We start from the raw sequence: 19,560 nt of genomic DNA on the forward strand, positions 1-19,560 counted from the left end.
ATTTTCATCCACACAAAGACTTAAAATGAAGTTTTAAAAATGTGTGCGGTGGCTTGTGGAATTGCAGCTTAATTCAATTTTTTAATCCCTACAGCCATATATTTGTATTTTTCTATTTGCTCTTGATACTATGAGTAGAGAGCAGAGGCCACAGTCAGTGGTATGGAGGTGGGGCCCAGTGGATTCCAAATGCAAAACTGGTCATTTGGGCCCTGATCCAGCAAAGGCGTAGTTGCATTCCTAGCATTACACAGGTATCACTTCCATTGATTTCAGGTACAATAAATTGTAATTAAAAGAACATGCATAAATATTTGCTAGATGACTAAGCAGCCAACACTATGACGGTGCTTCTCCTGGGATAGCATTGCTACAAGCCCCTTCTATAGCTGAGAGCTATGGAAGGGTTCCATAACCCCTTCCAGAACTGAACTCAACTTTTTAGTGCCAAATCTATTTCACGAAACATGGTATCTTACTGTTGTTTGTGCTGCCTTAAATCTCTGGGTGAGTTATTTATTGTAGCAAATCTCCATAATGTCAGCCCTATTTAACATTATTTCTTACAGCATCTAAGACTTAGTGGTTTGGTGTATGGTCTTTGGTGTACTGGTTGGGTATCATAAAATCCCAGTAATTTTTTTAAAACTCACTATTGCTTTGTAATATAAAGTGTGTCTTGCCTGTCATACTCAGATGTTGTAATGGTATCTACTTGCTCTCTGTCTAGATGGTTCACTGTTATAGGCTTAGTTACAAGAAGAATTTTTTAAAACCTGACAAGGATAGGCTCTGAGATGCTGCTCACATAATATGGCATTGCCTCAACAGCTCACGAAAGCATCCTGTTCCACTTGAAAGAAGCAGGCAAGGTAGTGCTTACAGAAAATTATCTCTTAGTAGCTACATTTTTTCACCCACAGCACAGAGTATTTTTTCAGCCACCTTAAAAGGGCCATTGTAATAAATTGATTGAGTTTGAAAGCTTGTCTAGTTTCACTATAACTTCTGTAAGTGGTTCTGTTCTATCTTAAAATGTTGTTTATTGCTTCCAGCTCTACTATATATTCCTCTCTGAATTTCAGGAAAAGTCTGTGTTCCTGAAGCAAGAGGTGGGGATTCTTGGTAGCATTCCAAGGGAAATTGCTGATTTTTCTGCAAACTTTCCATTTACTATTCAGAAAAATGAAATTAAATATTTTGTTCTGGAGCAGATTAACAAAAAAAAACCCAGACTGTTTTGCTGAGATGGCTTCAAGCATCTACTGAAACCATTGCTTAGTCAAAACATTGGAAAGAAAAAAAATTTTATTCAAATTGAATCAAAAACTGGGAAAAGAACAAAAAATTCAGGCGACCTCCAGAGTTTTGTTAGACCCAGAATGAAACATTTGTTTTTCTTTTCCTGGTCTTGTAACCATTTTCGATAAAATTTTTAATTTGTATCAATTTTGAAGTGAAAAATGCTATTTTAGAATAAGTTGGTTTTTAAAATGTGCCAAAAAAAAATTTGCAGTATTTCCCAACTGAAACATTTTAGTCAAAATAGATTCAGATTTTTTGCCCTGTTTTCTGCAATCTATTCACTAAATTTCTCTTTTGTTTTGTTTTGCTTTTGGGGCTGGGTTTTTTGTGTGTCCTAAAATTACATTTTTAAGAAACTCTGTTTGTTTGTTTGCTTTCTTGTTTGTTTGTTTGAGCAATTCAGAATCTGTCTGATTTTGGTAGTAAAAGCAAAGTCTCATCAAGCAGGGGGAGAAAATGCCATCCAAGTAAAAACTAGACTAGGATGTGTTCCACAGGTTTAGTAATAAAGCATTATTTTTCCAGGAGCTCTTTGAGAGAGTTGCATCTCTGTATATGCCTGAACTATTTCCTCAGGATAAGGAAAATAGGGTGTTCTATGGCTGATCATAATTTGTTTAATAGTTATGAGAATTTGGGTTGCCAGTTTTCTCTTTTGGTTTATTTGCTGCCAGGCTTTCCCTTTGTTTTTCTCACGTAGGTTTGGGGAGAAAAATGCTGCACTCATCAAAAGATGAGAAGTCCCACTGCCTGGGACCAGATGTTCATAAAATATTCCTTTGATTTTTTTTTTTTCTCTCCAGTCTCTTCCTCCCCCAGCACAGCAGCTGAGAGTAAGTCCCCTTTCCCCTTATGTTCAGCTTTATGTCGTCTTGAATTTAGTCTGAGATTTCGGTCAATTTGACTGTGAGGGGAGGGGCTCCTGAGGCAAATATTTCCCTTTCCTTATTTCAGACACTTTGTCTGCAAACTCATTGCGCAAATTGGAGTTAGTTCATTTGTTATGTTTGCTTTTGGTAACAGAATAATATAGAAGTAAAACTGAAGTGCTCGGTTCTGAAGAAAAGGTAATTTTTCCTCTGCATAAACTATTTAAAAGTTCCCAACACACATGCTTTTGGTTTGCTTTTGCACCAAGTAACACTAACTAGGTAAATAATATTAAATGCTCCTCTTAGTAGAAATTTCTTATTCTCAATAATACAAATGAGTAAATATTTAAACTTGCTGTATATATTCTCCAGTAGCTATTTTTACAGCAGCAGTAAATTAGAATTCCACAGTGCGAGAAGCCCTGAACAGAGGCTGTACAAAGGTGTACCCAAGCCTGTAGGTGAATTAAAATAGAAATCGCATTGAAATTAGTCTTGACGATGCAACATTAAAAGCTTGTGAATATTTTCAATAGCCATGATTGCATCATAATTTAATACATCCTTTGTTACATATATTCCAGTTTTTCCATCCCATCTGTCTCTTTTACTCTCAGCTGCTACCATGATAGCCCCTCAGGACAGCATAATCTCTTTAGCTGCTATGCCATAATCTGCTGCTAGCATAAGAGTGGAAGACAAAAAAATTGGAGAATACTGCACATATTAAAACATTTCCCCTTTTCCTTCTCAGACTGGAGGCATAAAGAAATTAAGAAAAAATGTTTTATTGTGTATAATTTATAAATGATATTACATTAGAGTTAACTGCATTAAATTAGTTTTTGTTTTTTTAATAAAGAATCTCCTCAGTTGTGTTTCACTATGGAAGCAAAGCTGACAGTTCTTGCCAGCTGGAAAAAAATCCACTGTCAGAGAGGAACTTATCCCACCCAGTTTATTGCTGCAGCTCAAGGAATCTGCTTTACATTGATCTAGAATTTGAGACAATGCCCAATAGCTCTCTCTCTTAGAAGCTAATGCACACACACTGCACACTCCAAATAGGCTTCAGTTATGCTGGAGAGAAGACAAACACAGTGGCAGAAATACGTTGTAGCATGTTGTGACAATACGTCCCTTTCCAATCCAACAGCTGGAAGCAGAAAGGTTGACTGAAGATGAGAGGATGCCTTCACTATAGGTTCCAGCATCCTTGGGAACCAGATGGACTGAAATGGAAAACAGAACTAAAATAGGCCACAAAATTCAGTGCCAGAAGAGGCTTTCTTTTTATTCATGGCAGTACCAGGTTTTGCTAGAAAGAAATTTGCCATGCCATAGAAACTGAAGATAGAAATGACCCGGAATCTCCTTTGTTCTATGCCAACCATTGCAGGATTGTTCCAGGTATATTTGCTAATCTTTGTGTAGTCTGATTTTTAAAGACATGAAATAAAGCATTTTATCTGCCATTTTTAGGTTATTTCACCACAACGGTTTTAGGAGAATTTTTCTTAAAGTGTTCAGACTATATTTCCTTTCTTATTCTCATTACTTTTAGCTTTATCATCTTAGACTCCCTCGGGCAGCTTTTCCCTGTGCTTGGTTTTTGCCATTTCATATTCTTCTCTGCGGGTGTTATGTTTCTCTACAGTCACCATAATTTTTTTTGTAAGACCTCTGGTTTAATGTCACTTGCAGATGTTATTACTCTTCTGTTCACTTCCTCCTTCCACTAATGAAGATGTGAAACAACGCAGAGCCTATCGTTGCTCTTACTAGGTACTTCCTGTCAACCTGCTAGGCTGCTGTTTATCGGTACTCTTCCTCTATGGTTCTTCAGTTTGCATTCATTCCTCATGACAGTGCTCTTATCTAAGTCTTTCCAAGTTAATTTGTCAAGTAAAATTTTCTGAGACACTGTAGGAAAGGTTTTGCTGATGCTTTACTCCAGCTTCATTGCTTCTGCTGTTTTCCCCTCTTCTACACTAAGGATTTTGTCCAACAAAAAAAAACCCTGAGGAATAACAATTCATGTTGAAGTATCTCTTTTCCCTTTTTGCATGTAACTTCCTGATCTGAGGATGCTGCTCTATGAACACTTGCTGCCTTAATGGCGGGCACTCTCAAAGGCTAAGTTGCAACCAGCATTGATAATCTGTTATTCAGAAAAGTTTCAGGGATTGCAATCAGGTCTGTCAGGTGATTAACTTCTTACTAGGTGGAGTAAGGGCTGCAATCCCATCTTATGCAGTATATGTATTGCATCCTATGTGGTAAGTATTAAGGGCCAGATTTTGCCCCATACGCATTGAGTAAAATGTTTTATATGAGTGACAAAATTCCTTTGTCTCAGCACAATCTTGATTTCAGGCCAGGTAGAAACTCATTTAAACAGTGGGATTTTGGAAGAAGCAGATCTCTGTTCAGTGTGAAGATGGCAGAAATGGTGTCATACTAGATAAATCAGGATTGTCTCTGCTCTTTCCCTAGTAGACAGTGACTTGACAGAATATCCTCTTGGAGCCTGTAGCGTTTCAGAATAAGGAGTGGGAAGGTCACTTCTGAGTGTTAGGAGGTTCCTTATTTCTTCCTTCTTGGATATTGTCTAATTCTCTTTGGAATGATAATGACCTTTGGATGGAGTTAACCTCCATCACATGGATCACCTGTATGGGTTCATTTTGTAAGGAATAATCCCAATGCTAATCATGTCATAATGAAATCAAGCTTTATCAGTTAAGGAGACTACTAGAAATATAACATCCTTCTCTTGCTTCTCCCCAGTTTCACTCCTCTTTGGCTACTTTAGCCTTCTTGCAAGCCTGTATAACCTAGCGTTCGTCTGTATGCCATCTTTCAGTTTCTTCTCTGAAGCCTCAGGGGTTCAGGAAAACTCTCTCTTAGTGGCATCTTGAAACTTGAAGCTTTTTTTAGTCAACCTCCTGTGTTAGCACAGGGTAAGGACTGTAGTTTCCACTGATAGATCTCAGCTCATGTCCTTGTTTTAACTGCTGAGTGAGCACATAGACAGGATGGGCCTTGACTGGCATATGACATCACGGCTTCTCTTGTTCTCTGCACTGTGTTTTCCTTCAGGGGTTATCTTGCTGCTTCTCGATAAGTTACGGAAGATGAAATGGGAGCAGATGTGGAGACTCACAGCAGAGCGGGAGTTAATGAGCATGCTGTCCACTTCACTGGCTGACCAGGTGAGTAGGACATTGCAGATGAGTGATACAACCACTACTCCATGGACTGAGGAAGGTAAGAAACGGAAAGGGGATGAGGTGTGGGAAAAGGCAGGGGAAAGATATTGTGCCTGTAGTCACCATTTGTTGAATCGTTCTGGGGAAAACATGGAAGAGAGGAATGGAGGTTTACTCATGAGGTTTCTCTTACTACACTGACATTTTTATCTCCTCTGCACAGATGATTCATAGATAGACAAATGGGTTTTCAAGCTTTAATTTTCTGTCCTCCTTTCTCTAACATAAAACTCTCCAGGCACTAGAAGTCCAAATATACTATGTCTTTTCCTACTGGTTATTGTCTAAACAGACTTGAGTTTTAAGAGTCTCCAGATATTTCTTTACTGTTTCTGGCACATGAGTCCCGGCAGTCTTTTAGTGTACTCCTTGCATCAACACCCCCATGAAGACAAAAGTGCTGCTGTCTCCGTGCCACAGATGGGAAACTGAGGCCAAGAGAAGAAATAGTGTGCCTATACACGGAAATGCATATTTACTCTCTTTGTGCTTCCTGCCAGCTCTCAGTTTTAAATCCAGAAACCCTGTTAATGTAGTACTGGACCTGAACCAGTAAGTCTTGCTCAACAGCTTAAGTGTATTAACTCAATGCAGCATCATATTTAGCTATTTCTACTTCTTCTGAGCTACATCTGGCTTATGATTAGTCACCACTAAGGAAGCATTCTGCTTACTGTGCACATAGAGATGCACACTTGTGTACAGCATCCTTGCAGATTGATCCAAAAGCTACCAAGTTCATTAAAATGGTTATTGCAACTTCACTGTGTTTTCAATCAGGTCCCACGTTGCTGTCTAATGCCTGCATGGGGCAGAATTTTGTGGAGTGGACCAAGGTTGCTTAGGTCTTACCCTAATACCTCAATCACAAGACTGTCCTTGTAACTTACTTCTCCAACCAGATGGCTGCATAAAGGCAGAACACATTTTGTCCCTTATGGTGTAAGCTGTTCTGCAGATCTGTCCTATGTGCTCTTTCCATGAAATACCTAGAATACTTGTTGCAATGATGAAGTGCCAGCTAAAATCCCACATAGTAATTCACCTTGAAGCAGTGCAACTGCCAAGATCACTTTCATTCCCTTTATTCAGAAGTGATGCAGTACTTACTAACAGCAGGCAGTTTGTCCTTCACTGCCTATTACTCTCTCTGGTGACTACAGAGGAACCACATCTCTTGCCAGCAGTACAAGATACATGTTTTGAAAACTTTGCTGGTGTCCGTTAGCTCCGTGTGTCAAGAGAGCCTGTTCTTCTAGTTCAGATCCACACATCGCCCCTTAGATTGATAGCACCTTCCGTGGAAACAATTATGAAGCTAGGTTTGCAGAGTTCAGCTTGCATTACTATTTGCATTTCTCCCTTTGAGGGGGAGAGGAAGGTCAGCTCAGGGAGGGTGAGGTCACCTCACTGTAGAAACAATGTACCCAACTGTTTCTCTGTTTTTGCCTGCTAGGATATCTTCAATGCAGTCATCAAACAAAATCCCTTCCTTGTCTACCAGCTCCCATGTTTCTGGAATGTGCAGCTGTCTGATCACACTCGTTCGGAGCAGTGCTACAGAGATGTGTCTGACCTGAAGGTATGCTTCACAGGAGGTTGGATGGGTGGTATCCTTTGGGGCAGAGCATGCAGGACTCCACTGTGACAGAAAGATGAAATCCCTTATGTAGGGGGGGAAACTAACACGTACAGTTTGTGAGGACACCTAAACAGGGGAAGCAAATGTGACTTTGGCTTTGTGCATTTTGACTGCTAGAAAAGTCAAAGATGGGTGCTACTTTGGGGTTTGGCAAGGTGTTAGAGAAGTGCTTCACCTTCTTACGTTCAGTACGTGTCACCTATGCCACTGCATCTTACTGCTGAGTTCCTTGCTGTCCCAGTTCTTAGCTCTTCCTAGCCAAAGAATACAACCCTTTTTTTTTTGTACTGAACAAGTTTGAAACTCTTTCTTTAGTCCACATCATTTAATAGAGTGAAATTCACAAAAAGAGTTGGGCAGACCCTAGCTAGAAATACATTAGCCAAAATGTAAAGACCTTGCACACTTTATATTTAGCCTTTGCGTACACTTAACCCAGCCACACTGCCACTCATTTTTGCAGGATTTGCCCTGGAAAAAAAAGACTGAGTAGAAACCTATTAATTTAATGAAATTAAGCTATAGTATCAGTTTAGTAGCACATTTTTCACTATTGTCAAGTAGAATATAAAAGCAGGATGGATTTAAACAGATATGGGTAAATTAACATCAGTTGTGCTGTGGTCATTTTGAAAGGCCAGACTCAAATGTAGCATGTAGAGAGTTCAGAATTGAAGCTGATAGTGCTTCTGCCAGGTGTAGATTAAGACTGGATGGCTAAACAGCAGTAGATTCCATCAGAGCAGACTAGTGGCATCAGAACACGGTAAATATTAGGTAGTTTTTGGCAATTCATTTTAAAATTCAGTTAAGGTTCATACACTTAGTTTATGTTTTGAGAATGCTTTAGTAAATGAGGTTTAAAAAAAAATATACAAAAACACAGAACCATAGAAGAGGTTGCAAGGGGCCTCTGGAGACCATCCAAACCCCATTCAAAGCAGGACAAACTTAGATCAGGTTGCTCAGCACCTTGTGCAGTCAAGTGTCAAGTCTCCAAAGACTGAGATTCCACAACCTCCCTGGCCCCCTGTTCCAGAGTTTGACCACCCTCATGGTGCAATATATTTCCTAAATCTAACCAGATTTTCCCTTGTAACAATTTGCAGACTAACAGCAGGAGTGTTCAATATGAACACCAGATACTGGATGAATATAGAAAATCAATCACCCTCAACACACTGATTTCAAAAGCTGCACTTCCCAAAAGACAGAAGATCTACTACATGGGCTAACTGACCTGTCAAAGCTGACTAGTATTGCTTGAATTTCATACATAAAGTATTCACAACCAACTGTTCAGGTGTGGTCCATAGAAGACATCTTTTAAAGTTATATCAGTCTACTGGTCAGTACACTGATCACTAAATGTTTTATGATAGATGTTTGTAGGGCAAGATCAACTCAGGGACTTAAAAGCATCGTGGTTTTATGCTTTGTAACAAAGTGCTGGTAGAGATTTAGTTCTGTGCTCATGTTGAGAATCGTGTATGACAGCAATTGCAAGGCCTGAAACAAAAGGAGAGATGTAGCAGCAGGGAAAATGTTTTCTAAAAGATGAATTTTAGAAAAATTCACCTCCTACCTGGGAGATATCACAGTATTTTTCTGTGAATTAGAGGCTGATGTTAACTCATATAATCCGCTGAGACAGTCAGATTGGATTCAGCATAAGGTTAAGACACATACATTTACATGAGAAAAAGATATTGAAGCTAATAACTGAGGATCTAGGGCTTAGTTCAATTGCCTAAACACAGTTTGAGTCTCAGATATCTGTATGGGACTGGCAGATACAACACAGACCTACAGGATACCATACCCTTTTGGCAAGGCAGCTGATGGGCAGGCAGGATAACCCTAAGATGCTTTCAATGTTGCTATACATCTGTATTTAGGCAGCTGAACTGTGATCCCCATGAGTGGTTTTGGAGACTGGTTAAGCTCACCTCAGAGTAGACACCTGACGACTAATCAGGCAAATCACTCTTTGGGCTCCAATGCCTGTATTGATTAATCTGCTTCAGGTGTGGGACACCTAGCTCATATGTAACACCTACAAGTAAGCATTTAATAGAAGTATCTTAAAAATAAATTGAATCATTTCGTCATTGTTGATTAACAAATTTATGTTTACGAGTGTAACTTAGGCTTGATTGTTTATTACCATATATTGTATCACACTGTCAGTTCCATTACAGCATAGGCAATGAAGTCTAAGATACATAATATCCTCCACTGGCTTTCTGGTCTGAGGTATTTAACTCAACAAGGGGTACAGACACATAAGCAATTTCTTCAGCTGAACTGGACTTACTGACAGTGCTAAAATTATCCCCTAAATACTGAATCAGGTCTGAAATTCTTTGCTTTGAAAGAGAGGCCAGAGCCTTATCTAGTGCACATAAGCCCCCTGGTTTCAATAAAGTTCTTCCCATATTCAGCAGTTAAAGAACTGGCCCTCAGGCAACACTGTTTAAAATTCTTCATACAATTAAAAAAAAAATCATAAACCAATTAAAGTTGTGAATTTACATTATTAAAATTAGCAAAATTCTAGTTCTGAAAAAAAAACCAGCTGGTTTGGTATGTGGTCCTCTCAAAAAAGCAACAAATGTTGTTAGCTTAAGTTAGAAAATATACTCTTAAGATCACCGAAGTTAGTCAGTTCCATGGCATTTATTATAAATAGTATGACACAACATATATGGAACAGCCTGTATTTCATGGTAAGACTGGAATAAGAAATGAGGTAAAAGAAACCTCCAGGGTAAGAGGGAGAGAAAGACAGATTGTGAAGTTTGTACTGGAGGATTAAGAAGGATAGAGTAGGAAAGAAGGAAATGCAGGGAGAGATTTAAATTCCAAGGTAAAGCTGGCCCAGTCAGGTATTCCTGAGTCAAATCAGACTGCATTCCTCATGTCAGACTGAAAAAGCACTGATTTAATTCCATCTGGCCTCAAAGTCCATGGGACTTGAGGATTTGTTGCCTCTTACACACAACATTGTATCAAATAAATTTAGACCCCCCAGGGCTGGCTACTGTCAGGGGTGTGAGTGCACACCTCTGAACAGAAATGTATACACACTGAACAGTGTATACACACTTCTTTGCTGCTTTGTTCATGTTCATGCAAACACAGGATGACCAGCATACTTGTTGCAGGCCTGTGGAGCACTTAAATATTTCATATTGCCTGAAGAGGATTCTAATCACTTTTTTCTTTTTATAGTCCTCATTAGGTTGCATCTCTATCCATTTTGTTGATTTTTTTTTTACACTGTCTTATGTTAGAGAAGGTCAGATGTTTGACTACTTCCTTGCTGCAGCTGAGCAGCATATACAAATTTGGAAGGACTTACATATGGAGATCTTTCAGAAAAGGCATGAGAAGAATAGAAATATTTATAACCAAGTTCTGCATTGTTAGTGACCACTAATTTTATATCCATCTAGAGTGATATCAAAATAAGACTACTTTATTATTTTCATTCATCTAGATGCTTACTTATTTCCTGTGTCATACTATATAGTGCTAGAGGCCACACTGTACACAACTAGACTAAAGTCTGTGGGCTTTGTTCTGCTATCCGTGGCATATGGCACCAAAACTTATATAAACAATTCTACTTAGAGAAATCTTCCCCCACCCCAAGGGCATCCGTATTAAGGATACTTTGCATCAGTCAAGAACGTCTTGAAATGAACAATTTTAATAGACAACAAGAGTGGGCTAAGAGGAAGCAGATGCCCTTTAATTCTTTTTGCCAAGTGAGCCAGCTGAAGTCTCTAAAGGCTGGAGGTGTTTATTTTTGCATGGCATTTGTTACACCTTGGCGAAACATTCAGGACTTGTTATGGAAGACTGGCCAAAAGATGTGGAAGTGCTGATAGTCATTCCATGTAGGCGTCCACTGTTTGTCTTGCTTACCTCAGCTCCTCACATGGTCCCCAGTAGCCTGCAATGTCAGCGGACAAACGTGTGCTGTAGGACCATGCCTTGCTGAGCTTCAAAGACTGTGGGGATCTGTCTGGAACTGAAGTTCATTTATGCATTACTTTTTCTGGGTTGGGCCCTGTGTTTGCTTTCCTTTTTGGTTAATAGTTTGTTCCTGTCTGTAAGGAAATCTCAATTACTCTGATTTGGCACAAACCAAATGGCAAGAAAAATCCTATGAAAGAAAGTAATTAATTGTGATGCCTCTGACAATGAGTCATGACCTCATTGAATGAGTCGGTCATGAAGAGAAGTCTGGTTGTCAAGGATACAGATGCTATTTACACACAGAGAATCTGGTAATTCACAATCACAAAAATCAGATGCTGGAACCTTCAACGGGATTGTATCAAATTGTTAGAATTTACCCCGCACACACCCCAAAACAAGAAAATGCTTTAAACCCTGTTGATGGCTTTTCAAACTGGTTTTGAACACAGCTGATACTAAATTAGCAGATAGTTAAATAATTAACCTCATAAAATCCCCATTCTGAAATTGTGTTATGTGATTCACTGTGTCCTACCTGGGAATGTCCTCCACACTAGAACAACTTTGTGAGATTCCTTACAAAAGTTTAAACAGCTTCTTGTCCATAACCCAAATACATCCTTTCAGATCTGCCTCGAACATGTCCTATTGCACCTCTTTCTATGCCAGTCCCTGAGCCACCCCATGCTATCTCTGCACCTCAGCACTGATCTGCAGCAGCTCTGGCATTCTGCTGCCTTGCACCTTTTAATGCCAACCAAGGAAGAGCTATACTGGGAGGTGTAAGGGCTCAAGAGTGTTAAGCATAGACCCCTCCCTTGAATGAACATCAGAGTCAGTAAGGTGCTTCCACTCTGCCAAAAAGGGAGCACTGTGGTATTATAGAGGTGGTTTTAGGGTGTTTTTTCAGTCAGGAGGCCTCTCGTTAAACAGGAGATGAAGAGCTGCAAATCCTTTTGAGGGAAAACTGAGAACTTTGGTGAAAAATACAGGACAGGGACAGTCTGTCAGCTTACTGCCATACAGCATAGACAGTAAGATGGGGGGTAAAGTAATCCCCGGGACCATGGGCAACAGGTCAGGCAGGGCAGAGATTTGAATCCCACATCCAAAAGCAGTGCCTGGACCTCTGGGTTGGTGGCTACTCCAATGTGAGCCCCTTCCACTTATGTAGTTCAGAAATACCACTCTGGAACCTCACTGATGACATTTTTGTGAAGTATTTGATCCTTTCTGAGAGAAATGATTCTTTTATTAAACCATTCATTTCTGATAAAACACAGTTTAAAAATAAAGTTTCCAGACATCTCTAATGGAGGCATAAGTTACACATGTGGTGCTTGTTTGCAGTATGACTTGGAGCATATTTAAACTTTTCAGTAACCTGTGCCTGAAAAAAAGCCTATTGAAATGGTGTTAAAGTGGCATATATAGGTGGTTTTACTGTGCAGATTTGCTGAACGTTTAACTCCTGTTAATTTCAGTGGGAACTATCTGGTTGCCTAAACAAGGAGTCTAGTTTTTAAGCAGGAAAGCTTAAAATGAATATCTGTTCACTACTTTGCAAAATTGAACTTCTTTAGGCTTCAATTTAAGCTTAATTTATTCTTACTTTTTACCCTTTCAACCTGGAAAGTAGGTATGTAAGTATGCAGGATATCCTGTATACTCTGATTTTGTAAGGACTGAAGCAGAGTGAAAAATTACCAAGATGTATCTTTTCGTAAAAAATGGAAAAGATTGTGGTTAAGAAAACATTTGGCCTAATAGTTCTTCTGGAGAGAGAAGATGCTTCAGGGGAGAAATGAATAAAGGTACCTATAGAAATAATATTGTGTTGAAGCTTGTTGTTTAGTGGCTTGAACATCAGATTGGAAATATTTAATCTCCCCAGAGAGGACAATGCAGCTGGTAACCTAAGAAGATTTGCTGGGATTTTTGTTTTCAGTGTATTTCCATGCAGATAACTGACCTTAGAGCCCTCTCCTACGCGCCACCAGCATATACATCCTCTGTTATCTTCCATCTCAGATCCTGTTGCCAGTGTAGGAGGCTCCAACTGTGTCATTGTTTGAGTTCTTTGGGTCAGAACCTGATAAATAAATGGGAATCATCGGCGCAGTTACCCTGTTTCACTAGGTCACAAATGTATGGAAGTATTCCAGGAGGCTGGCTGAGCGTAATCAGTGAGTGGTAACGGTTGCTGATTAACTAGGATGGTATTAACAGAAATGTAGGTAGTGCCAAGTTGCTTAATGACGACTAACCAAGTGTTAAATAGATGTGGAATTTTAAGTTCTGATCTTTCAGTACTTCAATTGCTAAATGAAGATTAAGGAGCATATTTTTCTTAGTTCTCAGGAGGCCTTGATAAAGAGTGGGAAGGATCTGTGGAACAGCCTGAAGGCTAGCCCTGTTCCTGAGGTGTTCACCTAGATAATGGCACTGGAATTTTATTTGTTATAGCTACAATTTCCTCTGTAAGCCAACAGAGCTTTGGAATAGCTTAGAAACTAGGAAGGAAAATAGAAAAAGAAATAAACACAGTATTATGGTGCTATTCAGTCTTGGAAAGGGGATGTTGTAGTAATGAGATTTTTAGTTTCTAGATTCACTTTCTCTTTTTAATGTTGAGATAACACTTTCTCGGTCTGCAAATAAAGTGGATTCTAAGTTTGACTTTTTTTTTTCCTTGTGATTTCCCTGTAGTCTCTTTCCAACTGATTTTTTTTTCTCAAATCAATTCGCTGTTGCCCACAATAAAGTTTCTAACGTAATGCCCATAGCTTTACCTGTGCAGCCCATTGTCTTCATTGTGTACCTCACTGACGCCCGTGACAGGCTGTGCAAGGATGTCTTGGGTTGGACAACTTCTGCTGTGGCTGATGGTGCAGTAGACCAAATCAGGCAGCTACAGTCAGAACTGAAGGTGAATTTGTGAGCTGACAGCAAAAAGAGAATACGGTCTTCGGATGTAGAGTTGTATGTCAATGGTTAAGAGTCTTGTTGCTTTTTGAAACCTGCTGTTCTTTTTTGTGCTTTCATACATCCCTGTTACGACTTTGTCGCAACTAGTTCATAAATCCCTTGGAGTAAATTAAGGTGAAACGACACCAAATAACTGGTATGAAATTAAGAACAATTTATTAATACAGGGAAAGTTGCATGGTTATAAGTGTCTTGGGTTTCTAAAGGCGTTGAGAAAAGAGAGAAAATGAAAAAGGAAAAGAGAAAGAGGATAGAGACTATGAGAGAGAGGAAAAGAGAGATCACCACCCTTGGATCCAGCGATGTAAGTTGTCTGTAGAGTTGGTAAGTTGCTTGCAGAGTTGCTTCTTCGGTAAATCGCTTGCAGGATCGGTCCTCAGGTGGCGGGCGGGAGCACGCACCAGCATCCCAAATGAGAAGGTCTAAATACTTTAGGTCATTTGCATGCGAGATAAGAGAGGGTGGTAACATCCCTCTTGTCTCCCCTCCCCTGCTCGCTTCTCATGCTAATTGAGATGCCTGCACTTTGCAGTCTTAGATTGTTCTCGAAATGAGTCGGTGGTCCCCCAAGGGGTGTCTGGTGGTCATGATCTCCCCTAGTTGTGGTGTCCGCTGTATGACCCCGCTTCTGCACAAGCGTGGTTGATGCCTTGCAAAGTTGTTGCACATGGAGGCTGGTCCCAAGGAAAAGATACCATCCCGCCTCCACAGGACTTATCTCTTCCTCCAGCCAGAGTTGTAAATCACAACAATTAAGGCACATCAGGGGTGGTGTTCTGTTCCCAAGGCCCTTATCTCTTGCCAGACTTGCAGGCCTCTGTAGCACCCATACCCTCCTCCAGCCAGAGTTGTCAAACAAGTTGTTTAAGGCATACAAACTCTGTCCATCACAATCCCATAATATTTATCTAATCATGTTACATTTGAAAAGCAGCCTGCTTTTTTGCTAGACCTGTTTTGTGATTGTCCTACCTCAGGTGATCCCAGATGGTTGCATAATTTCTTGATGTTCTTTAGCTGCATTGGTGTGTACTGTCTTTCTTGATTAAAAAATCAGCTTTTCTGAACAGTCATCAGTTCCATTCAGCTTTCTTCAGTTCACTCCAGGCTCCCCTGACATCTGTACACGTGCAGCATCCTGACACGCTTCAAATCTGATCAGATCTGAACCACCAGCTAGGCCCTTGACACTTACCAGCTTTTACACACACAACAGATTTTGAAGCACGGCAGCAAAAAGCCTCTATGCTGATGACTGCAGTTCTCTGGCTTTGACATCAGCCCACACATAACTGTGTAGAGGCATCAACACCAGTACTTGACTGTGATGTGACATAGTGTATGTTGATGGGAAATTCCTGCAGCACCAGGGAGCCTGTCCCATAACAGTTACTGAGTTTATCATCATTAGCCATTTCAGTGCTCACGGTCCCTGGGGTGAGTGGTCAGGGTGCTCAGCAGGGGGATAGGATGCTCGTGAAGACATCCAAAAGGAAACTCACGTGAAGTGTAGGAGTAGTAGGGAGAACACACAGAAGATTTTTCTTTGCAAGTATTTTCGGTCCTGTTTGCCAGCTTCTCAGCTTTCTTTGATCCACTCTTAAATAAGTGCATGTTACCAGCAGACAGTTTCCATTCTATGCCTTTCAAGTTCTTTTCAAAGAAAGGAGGTTTTGAAGATCCATTTTTCAGTGGAGGAAATCTGTCATCTTAAGTTTATATCCTAACCTACCTAAAGCTCCTTTTGTTTCTGTGGTGTTCTGTATTTTCAGCACATGTTGCAGCAACATGTTACTGCACAGTTAAGCTGCACTCCCAAACATATGGACGAATGTAAAACCAGCAGAGTGTAGCATTACCTGGGAAAAATATCTACACCAAGTACTTTTGTCCAAATAATTTCCCAGATTTATATGGTGTGTAGATGCATCATGATCTTGATTTAAAACATTCCTATAACTGGAAAAAGTGATTTGCCAATTTCTGAAATGATCTTTTTTCCCTACAGTTGCTTTTTTGTAACTGCATGTGTGGTTTTCTGACATCCTAGTAGCCTCGGCAGTGAAATCCCAGGAAGGGATAAAGCTTTCTCTATCAGGAGATATTTTCATTGGTGTTGGGTATGTAGGAGAGACTGACATAGCTTTTGTGGCAGTATAAATACTCAGTGGAGAGACTATGTAGTTTGCTGAAGTTAGTACAGAAAGAATTCAGGCTATGTCCTGCTCTTTCCTCCTCCAGTCCACTCATTCGGCAACAGATAGCGTAATTTCAGAGGGCTCCGTGGTCCTGTGGGGTTGCATTGCTGACACCAAGGGAACTGCGTTCATCTGCTCTGGGCTGCTTCTGTTCTACGTGCTGCGCTTCATCTCTGTGCATTCCCTCCCACAAACGCAGCGTTCAGAGCAAAGCTTACCGTGCGACCGGCTCGGCAGCTGGCATTGCAGCTCTGTGGCTGTGTGTGAGTAACATAGTGCTTCACGCAATTAACCTAATGGATTCAGAGAACCTCCAGAACTCCTAGCTTGGAAATATTCCCAAGGGAGACTTTTTTTTTAACTCTCTTTAGAAGTCACAGGAATAAAACTGAATACAAAGCCTTCCATGTTTTTTTTTCTTATGCCTAAAATACAGCCCCTATAAAATGAAATCATTCCTGCAAGCCACTTTTGGCTGCCTCTTAGTTTTTCCTTAGGGCCTCATTCTCATTCACACTGGCAGCAGTGCAAAGTTGCCTTGATGTAAATGAAAATCAGGCCCTTTATGTCAGCGTTAGAGTTAAATCTAGGCTGGTGTGAGAGTCATCTCCCATTAGCAGAGGCTAAATACCTGCTAGAGACTGGAATTCAAAGGGTGAAGCATTGTACTGCATCACTGTGTTGTGTAACGCAACTGAGATCAGTCTTGTTTAAATAAAGCAATGGCAAAAAGGAAGTCAGATTAAATTCAGTCCTTTTTGAAGGGTGTAAATGGGTTTAGGAATTAATTTCAAGGTTTTTCTTCCCAATACCTAACCAGAGAAGAGTCTGCCTGGCCTGAAACAGTGAATCAATTTCATTAGCTGAAACAGTCACGTGGAAATCTGAGATTAATGTTTAATATCTACATCCCTGTGTCCCTCATCCTGCCACCTTCTTCAACAGTTTCAAAGCACATCACCTGTATACTATGCAGTTACTTGTGAAAGACGTGACGAAGCTTTCCTGATAAAAAAGCAGAAGGAAGTCTGTGTAGTATTAGCGTTGTTTTTTTTTTGTTTTTTTTAAGAGGGCAGCAAACTGAACACACATAAAAAGAGCAGATAAAGCAAATATGTTTTCTAATAGCAGGATGTGTTTTCTCTTTTTTTCCCTCGGAGGTGATTCACTGGAACTCACCAAAGAAGCTGCGAGTGAAAAACAAGCACGTGGAGTTTTTCCGCAACCTCTACCTAACATTCCTGGAATATGATGGGAATTTGCTGAGACGGGAACTCTTTGGCTGCCCCAGTGAGACAGATGTTAACAGTGAAAATGTAAGTGGGAGGTCTAGGGCTTGACAATTTAAAGGGTGGTTCATACAAGGCACAGGCTACCTGAAGACTTGGAGAGTTGGTGGTGTGGGTAGTGCAGTGTGGAGGGTCTCAGGAGAATTGAGGTCAATGCTCAGTTCCAGGAGTGACGCTGTGCAAATCATTTAATCTCTCTGTGCGTCAATTCCTCACCTGTAAAACTGTCATATTAATCCTGTCTTTCACCTGGGTTTTTTTGGTGTTTTTTTCTACCTTGCCTTTTAAAAATCCCCAACAAAGGTAGCATCACAAACTGAAAATGGGGATTTGGGCTGTTAATTCCGTTAGGCAATTTTGCAAATCTCACCCTTACACTTAAAACTTTCCAGGGGAAGGGCTTGTTTCTTGCTGTGTGTTTGTTCAGCATACAGTGTTGTCAATTTTGGCTAGTGGATACTAATGCACAAGTAATGAAGAAGAAATGAAAATATCAAGACTGATGGATTTAGGTCTATGAGTTTTTGCCAGGCTGCAAACTATAGAATAGTTAATACTTGGAGGTACACATAGGCTGTGAGACTGCAGTTTTTTTCTGCACTGCCCCTAACCAAACAGAGCAGCATTTATGTGTATCTGCATAAAATTTGCAATCAGAACATTTCAGACGAAGCAAATCCTTTGAAAATGGTTGAAATCAAGGATGTTTACATACAGATGTTCTTATGTGCGTGTATGCCTTGGTACATATAATTCCAATGTAAAAAAATATTAACTGAAACGTTTATACACAGATGTATATGAACTCCTTGTGTATAATGTGGTCTCTGGAGATTTCTAGACCAAGTACCAATTTTGGCTACATAGTCTGAAAGGAAATAAAAAGGAACCTATAACATTTTGTGTTATCTTCAAGAAAAAAAACTTCTAAAATATACAACATTCTCTATATAAAAATCAATAAAGCAAAGCCAGTGTCATGTACACATTAGCAGTTAAGAGGTAATTGGCAATCAATAGCATCATTGAGGCTTGTAGTGTTTCCATTTAGTCTGCAGATAAAATGACCACAGGAGATACCATTCCCAATTTTTTAACTATAGCACTCAGAGATTGAATAGATATATTTTAGCCCAAGGCATGGTTTCCCCAATACCTATTTGACCATCCCACTGTCTTCTGAAAGGAGTGGGGAATGATGAGAAACTGAAGATAAACATTAACTGGGAGAGACTGAAGCAGGGATGAGAGAGAAGAGAGAGAAAGAGAGTGCACAGTGAGAGCAAAAGCACATGGAGAAAGAAAATCCTTTGCAAGAGTGAGAGGCTTTTACACAATCAAGTGAACTGAATGTCATAAAAGACTACTAAGAGTCTGACAGTCAGAGGCATCAAGGTACAATAGGCAGATAGGAAGAGATAAGGGGAGTGAGACATTAAAAAAAAAGACAATGGAACAAAACACACCTTCATCACACTTTAAGAATGCAGGTTAAAATTATACTGAATTCACAATATATTGTGTGGGTTCGATGAGCATGAATGCAGTCACAGACTTGTTGCTATATTTTCCAGAGCTCTGTAAATCCTTAATAAACAGATTTATTCTAGACGACAAGTTGCTGGGGAGCAGTGCACAGTGAATGCAAGTTCTTGCTGCTGAAAATGTCAGTCCTGAAAGTTTAAAATGGCTCATTTTACTGAACTTGTATCTAGTTGACAGACACTGGAAATGACTAACTGTTCAAGCCTGTTTCTTATTCAAGACAAGTAGAACGCAATATGGTATATGGTATGGCTTGTGTCTGAAAAAGAAATGTAACATTCTTCCATTTATAAATTAAAAAGAAAAGAGATACTGGAAAAGAATGAGCTAGACATACAAAAATACAAGAGTCCTAACTTGCCAAGAGGCAGCAAAATGTTAACAGTCTTCTATCAAAGCAATCAGATATAGGAAAAAATCTAACTTCAGATAGCTTAAGAGCAGTCACTTAGGAGAAGA

The 19,560-nt window shown here is 39.9% G+C and overlaps 1 protein-coding gene across 4 annotated transcripts in view; it reads left to right on the forward strand.

Moving 5' to 3' along the window:
* The window catches only part of LARGE1 (LARGE xylosyl- and glucuronyltransferase 1), a 300,056-nt gene that overhangs the window by 246,759 nt on the left and 33,737 nt on the right, over positions 1-19,560 (forward strand). For all 4 annotated transcript variants that reach the window (XR_011048183.1, XM_068400631.1, XM_068400632.1 and 1 more), the window contains 3 exons: positions 5,280-5,392; positions 6,906-7,031; positions 17,428-17,583. Coding sequence is in view for 3 of the 4 variants with exons in the window: in XM_068400631.1 (XP_068256732.1) it covers positions 5,280-5,392; positions 6,906-7,031; positions 17,428-17,583 (395 nt within the window). In the remaining variant the exon portion in view is untranslated. The remainder of the gene's footprint in view (positions 1-5,279; positions 5,393-6,905; positions 7,032-17,427; positions 17,584-19,560) is intronic.

The sequence above is a fragment of the Nyctibius grandis genome, chromosome 5, assembly GCF_013368605.1.
Source record: "Nyctibius grandis isolate bNycGra1 chromosome 5, bNycGra1.pri, whole genome shotgun sequence".
In the NCBI taxonomy this organism is placed as follows: domain Eukaryota; kingdom Metazoa; phylum Chordata; class Aves; order Nyctibiiformes; family Nyctibiidae; genus Nyctibius; species Nyctibius grandis.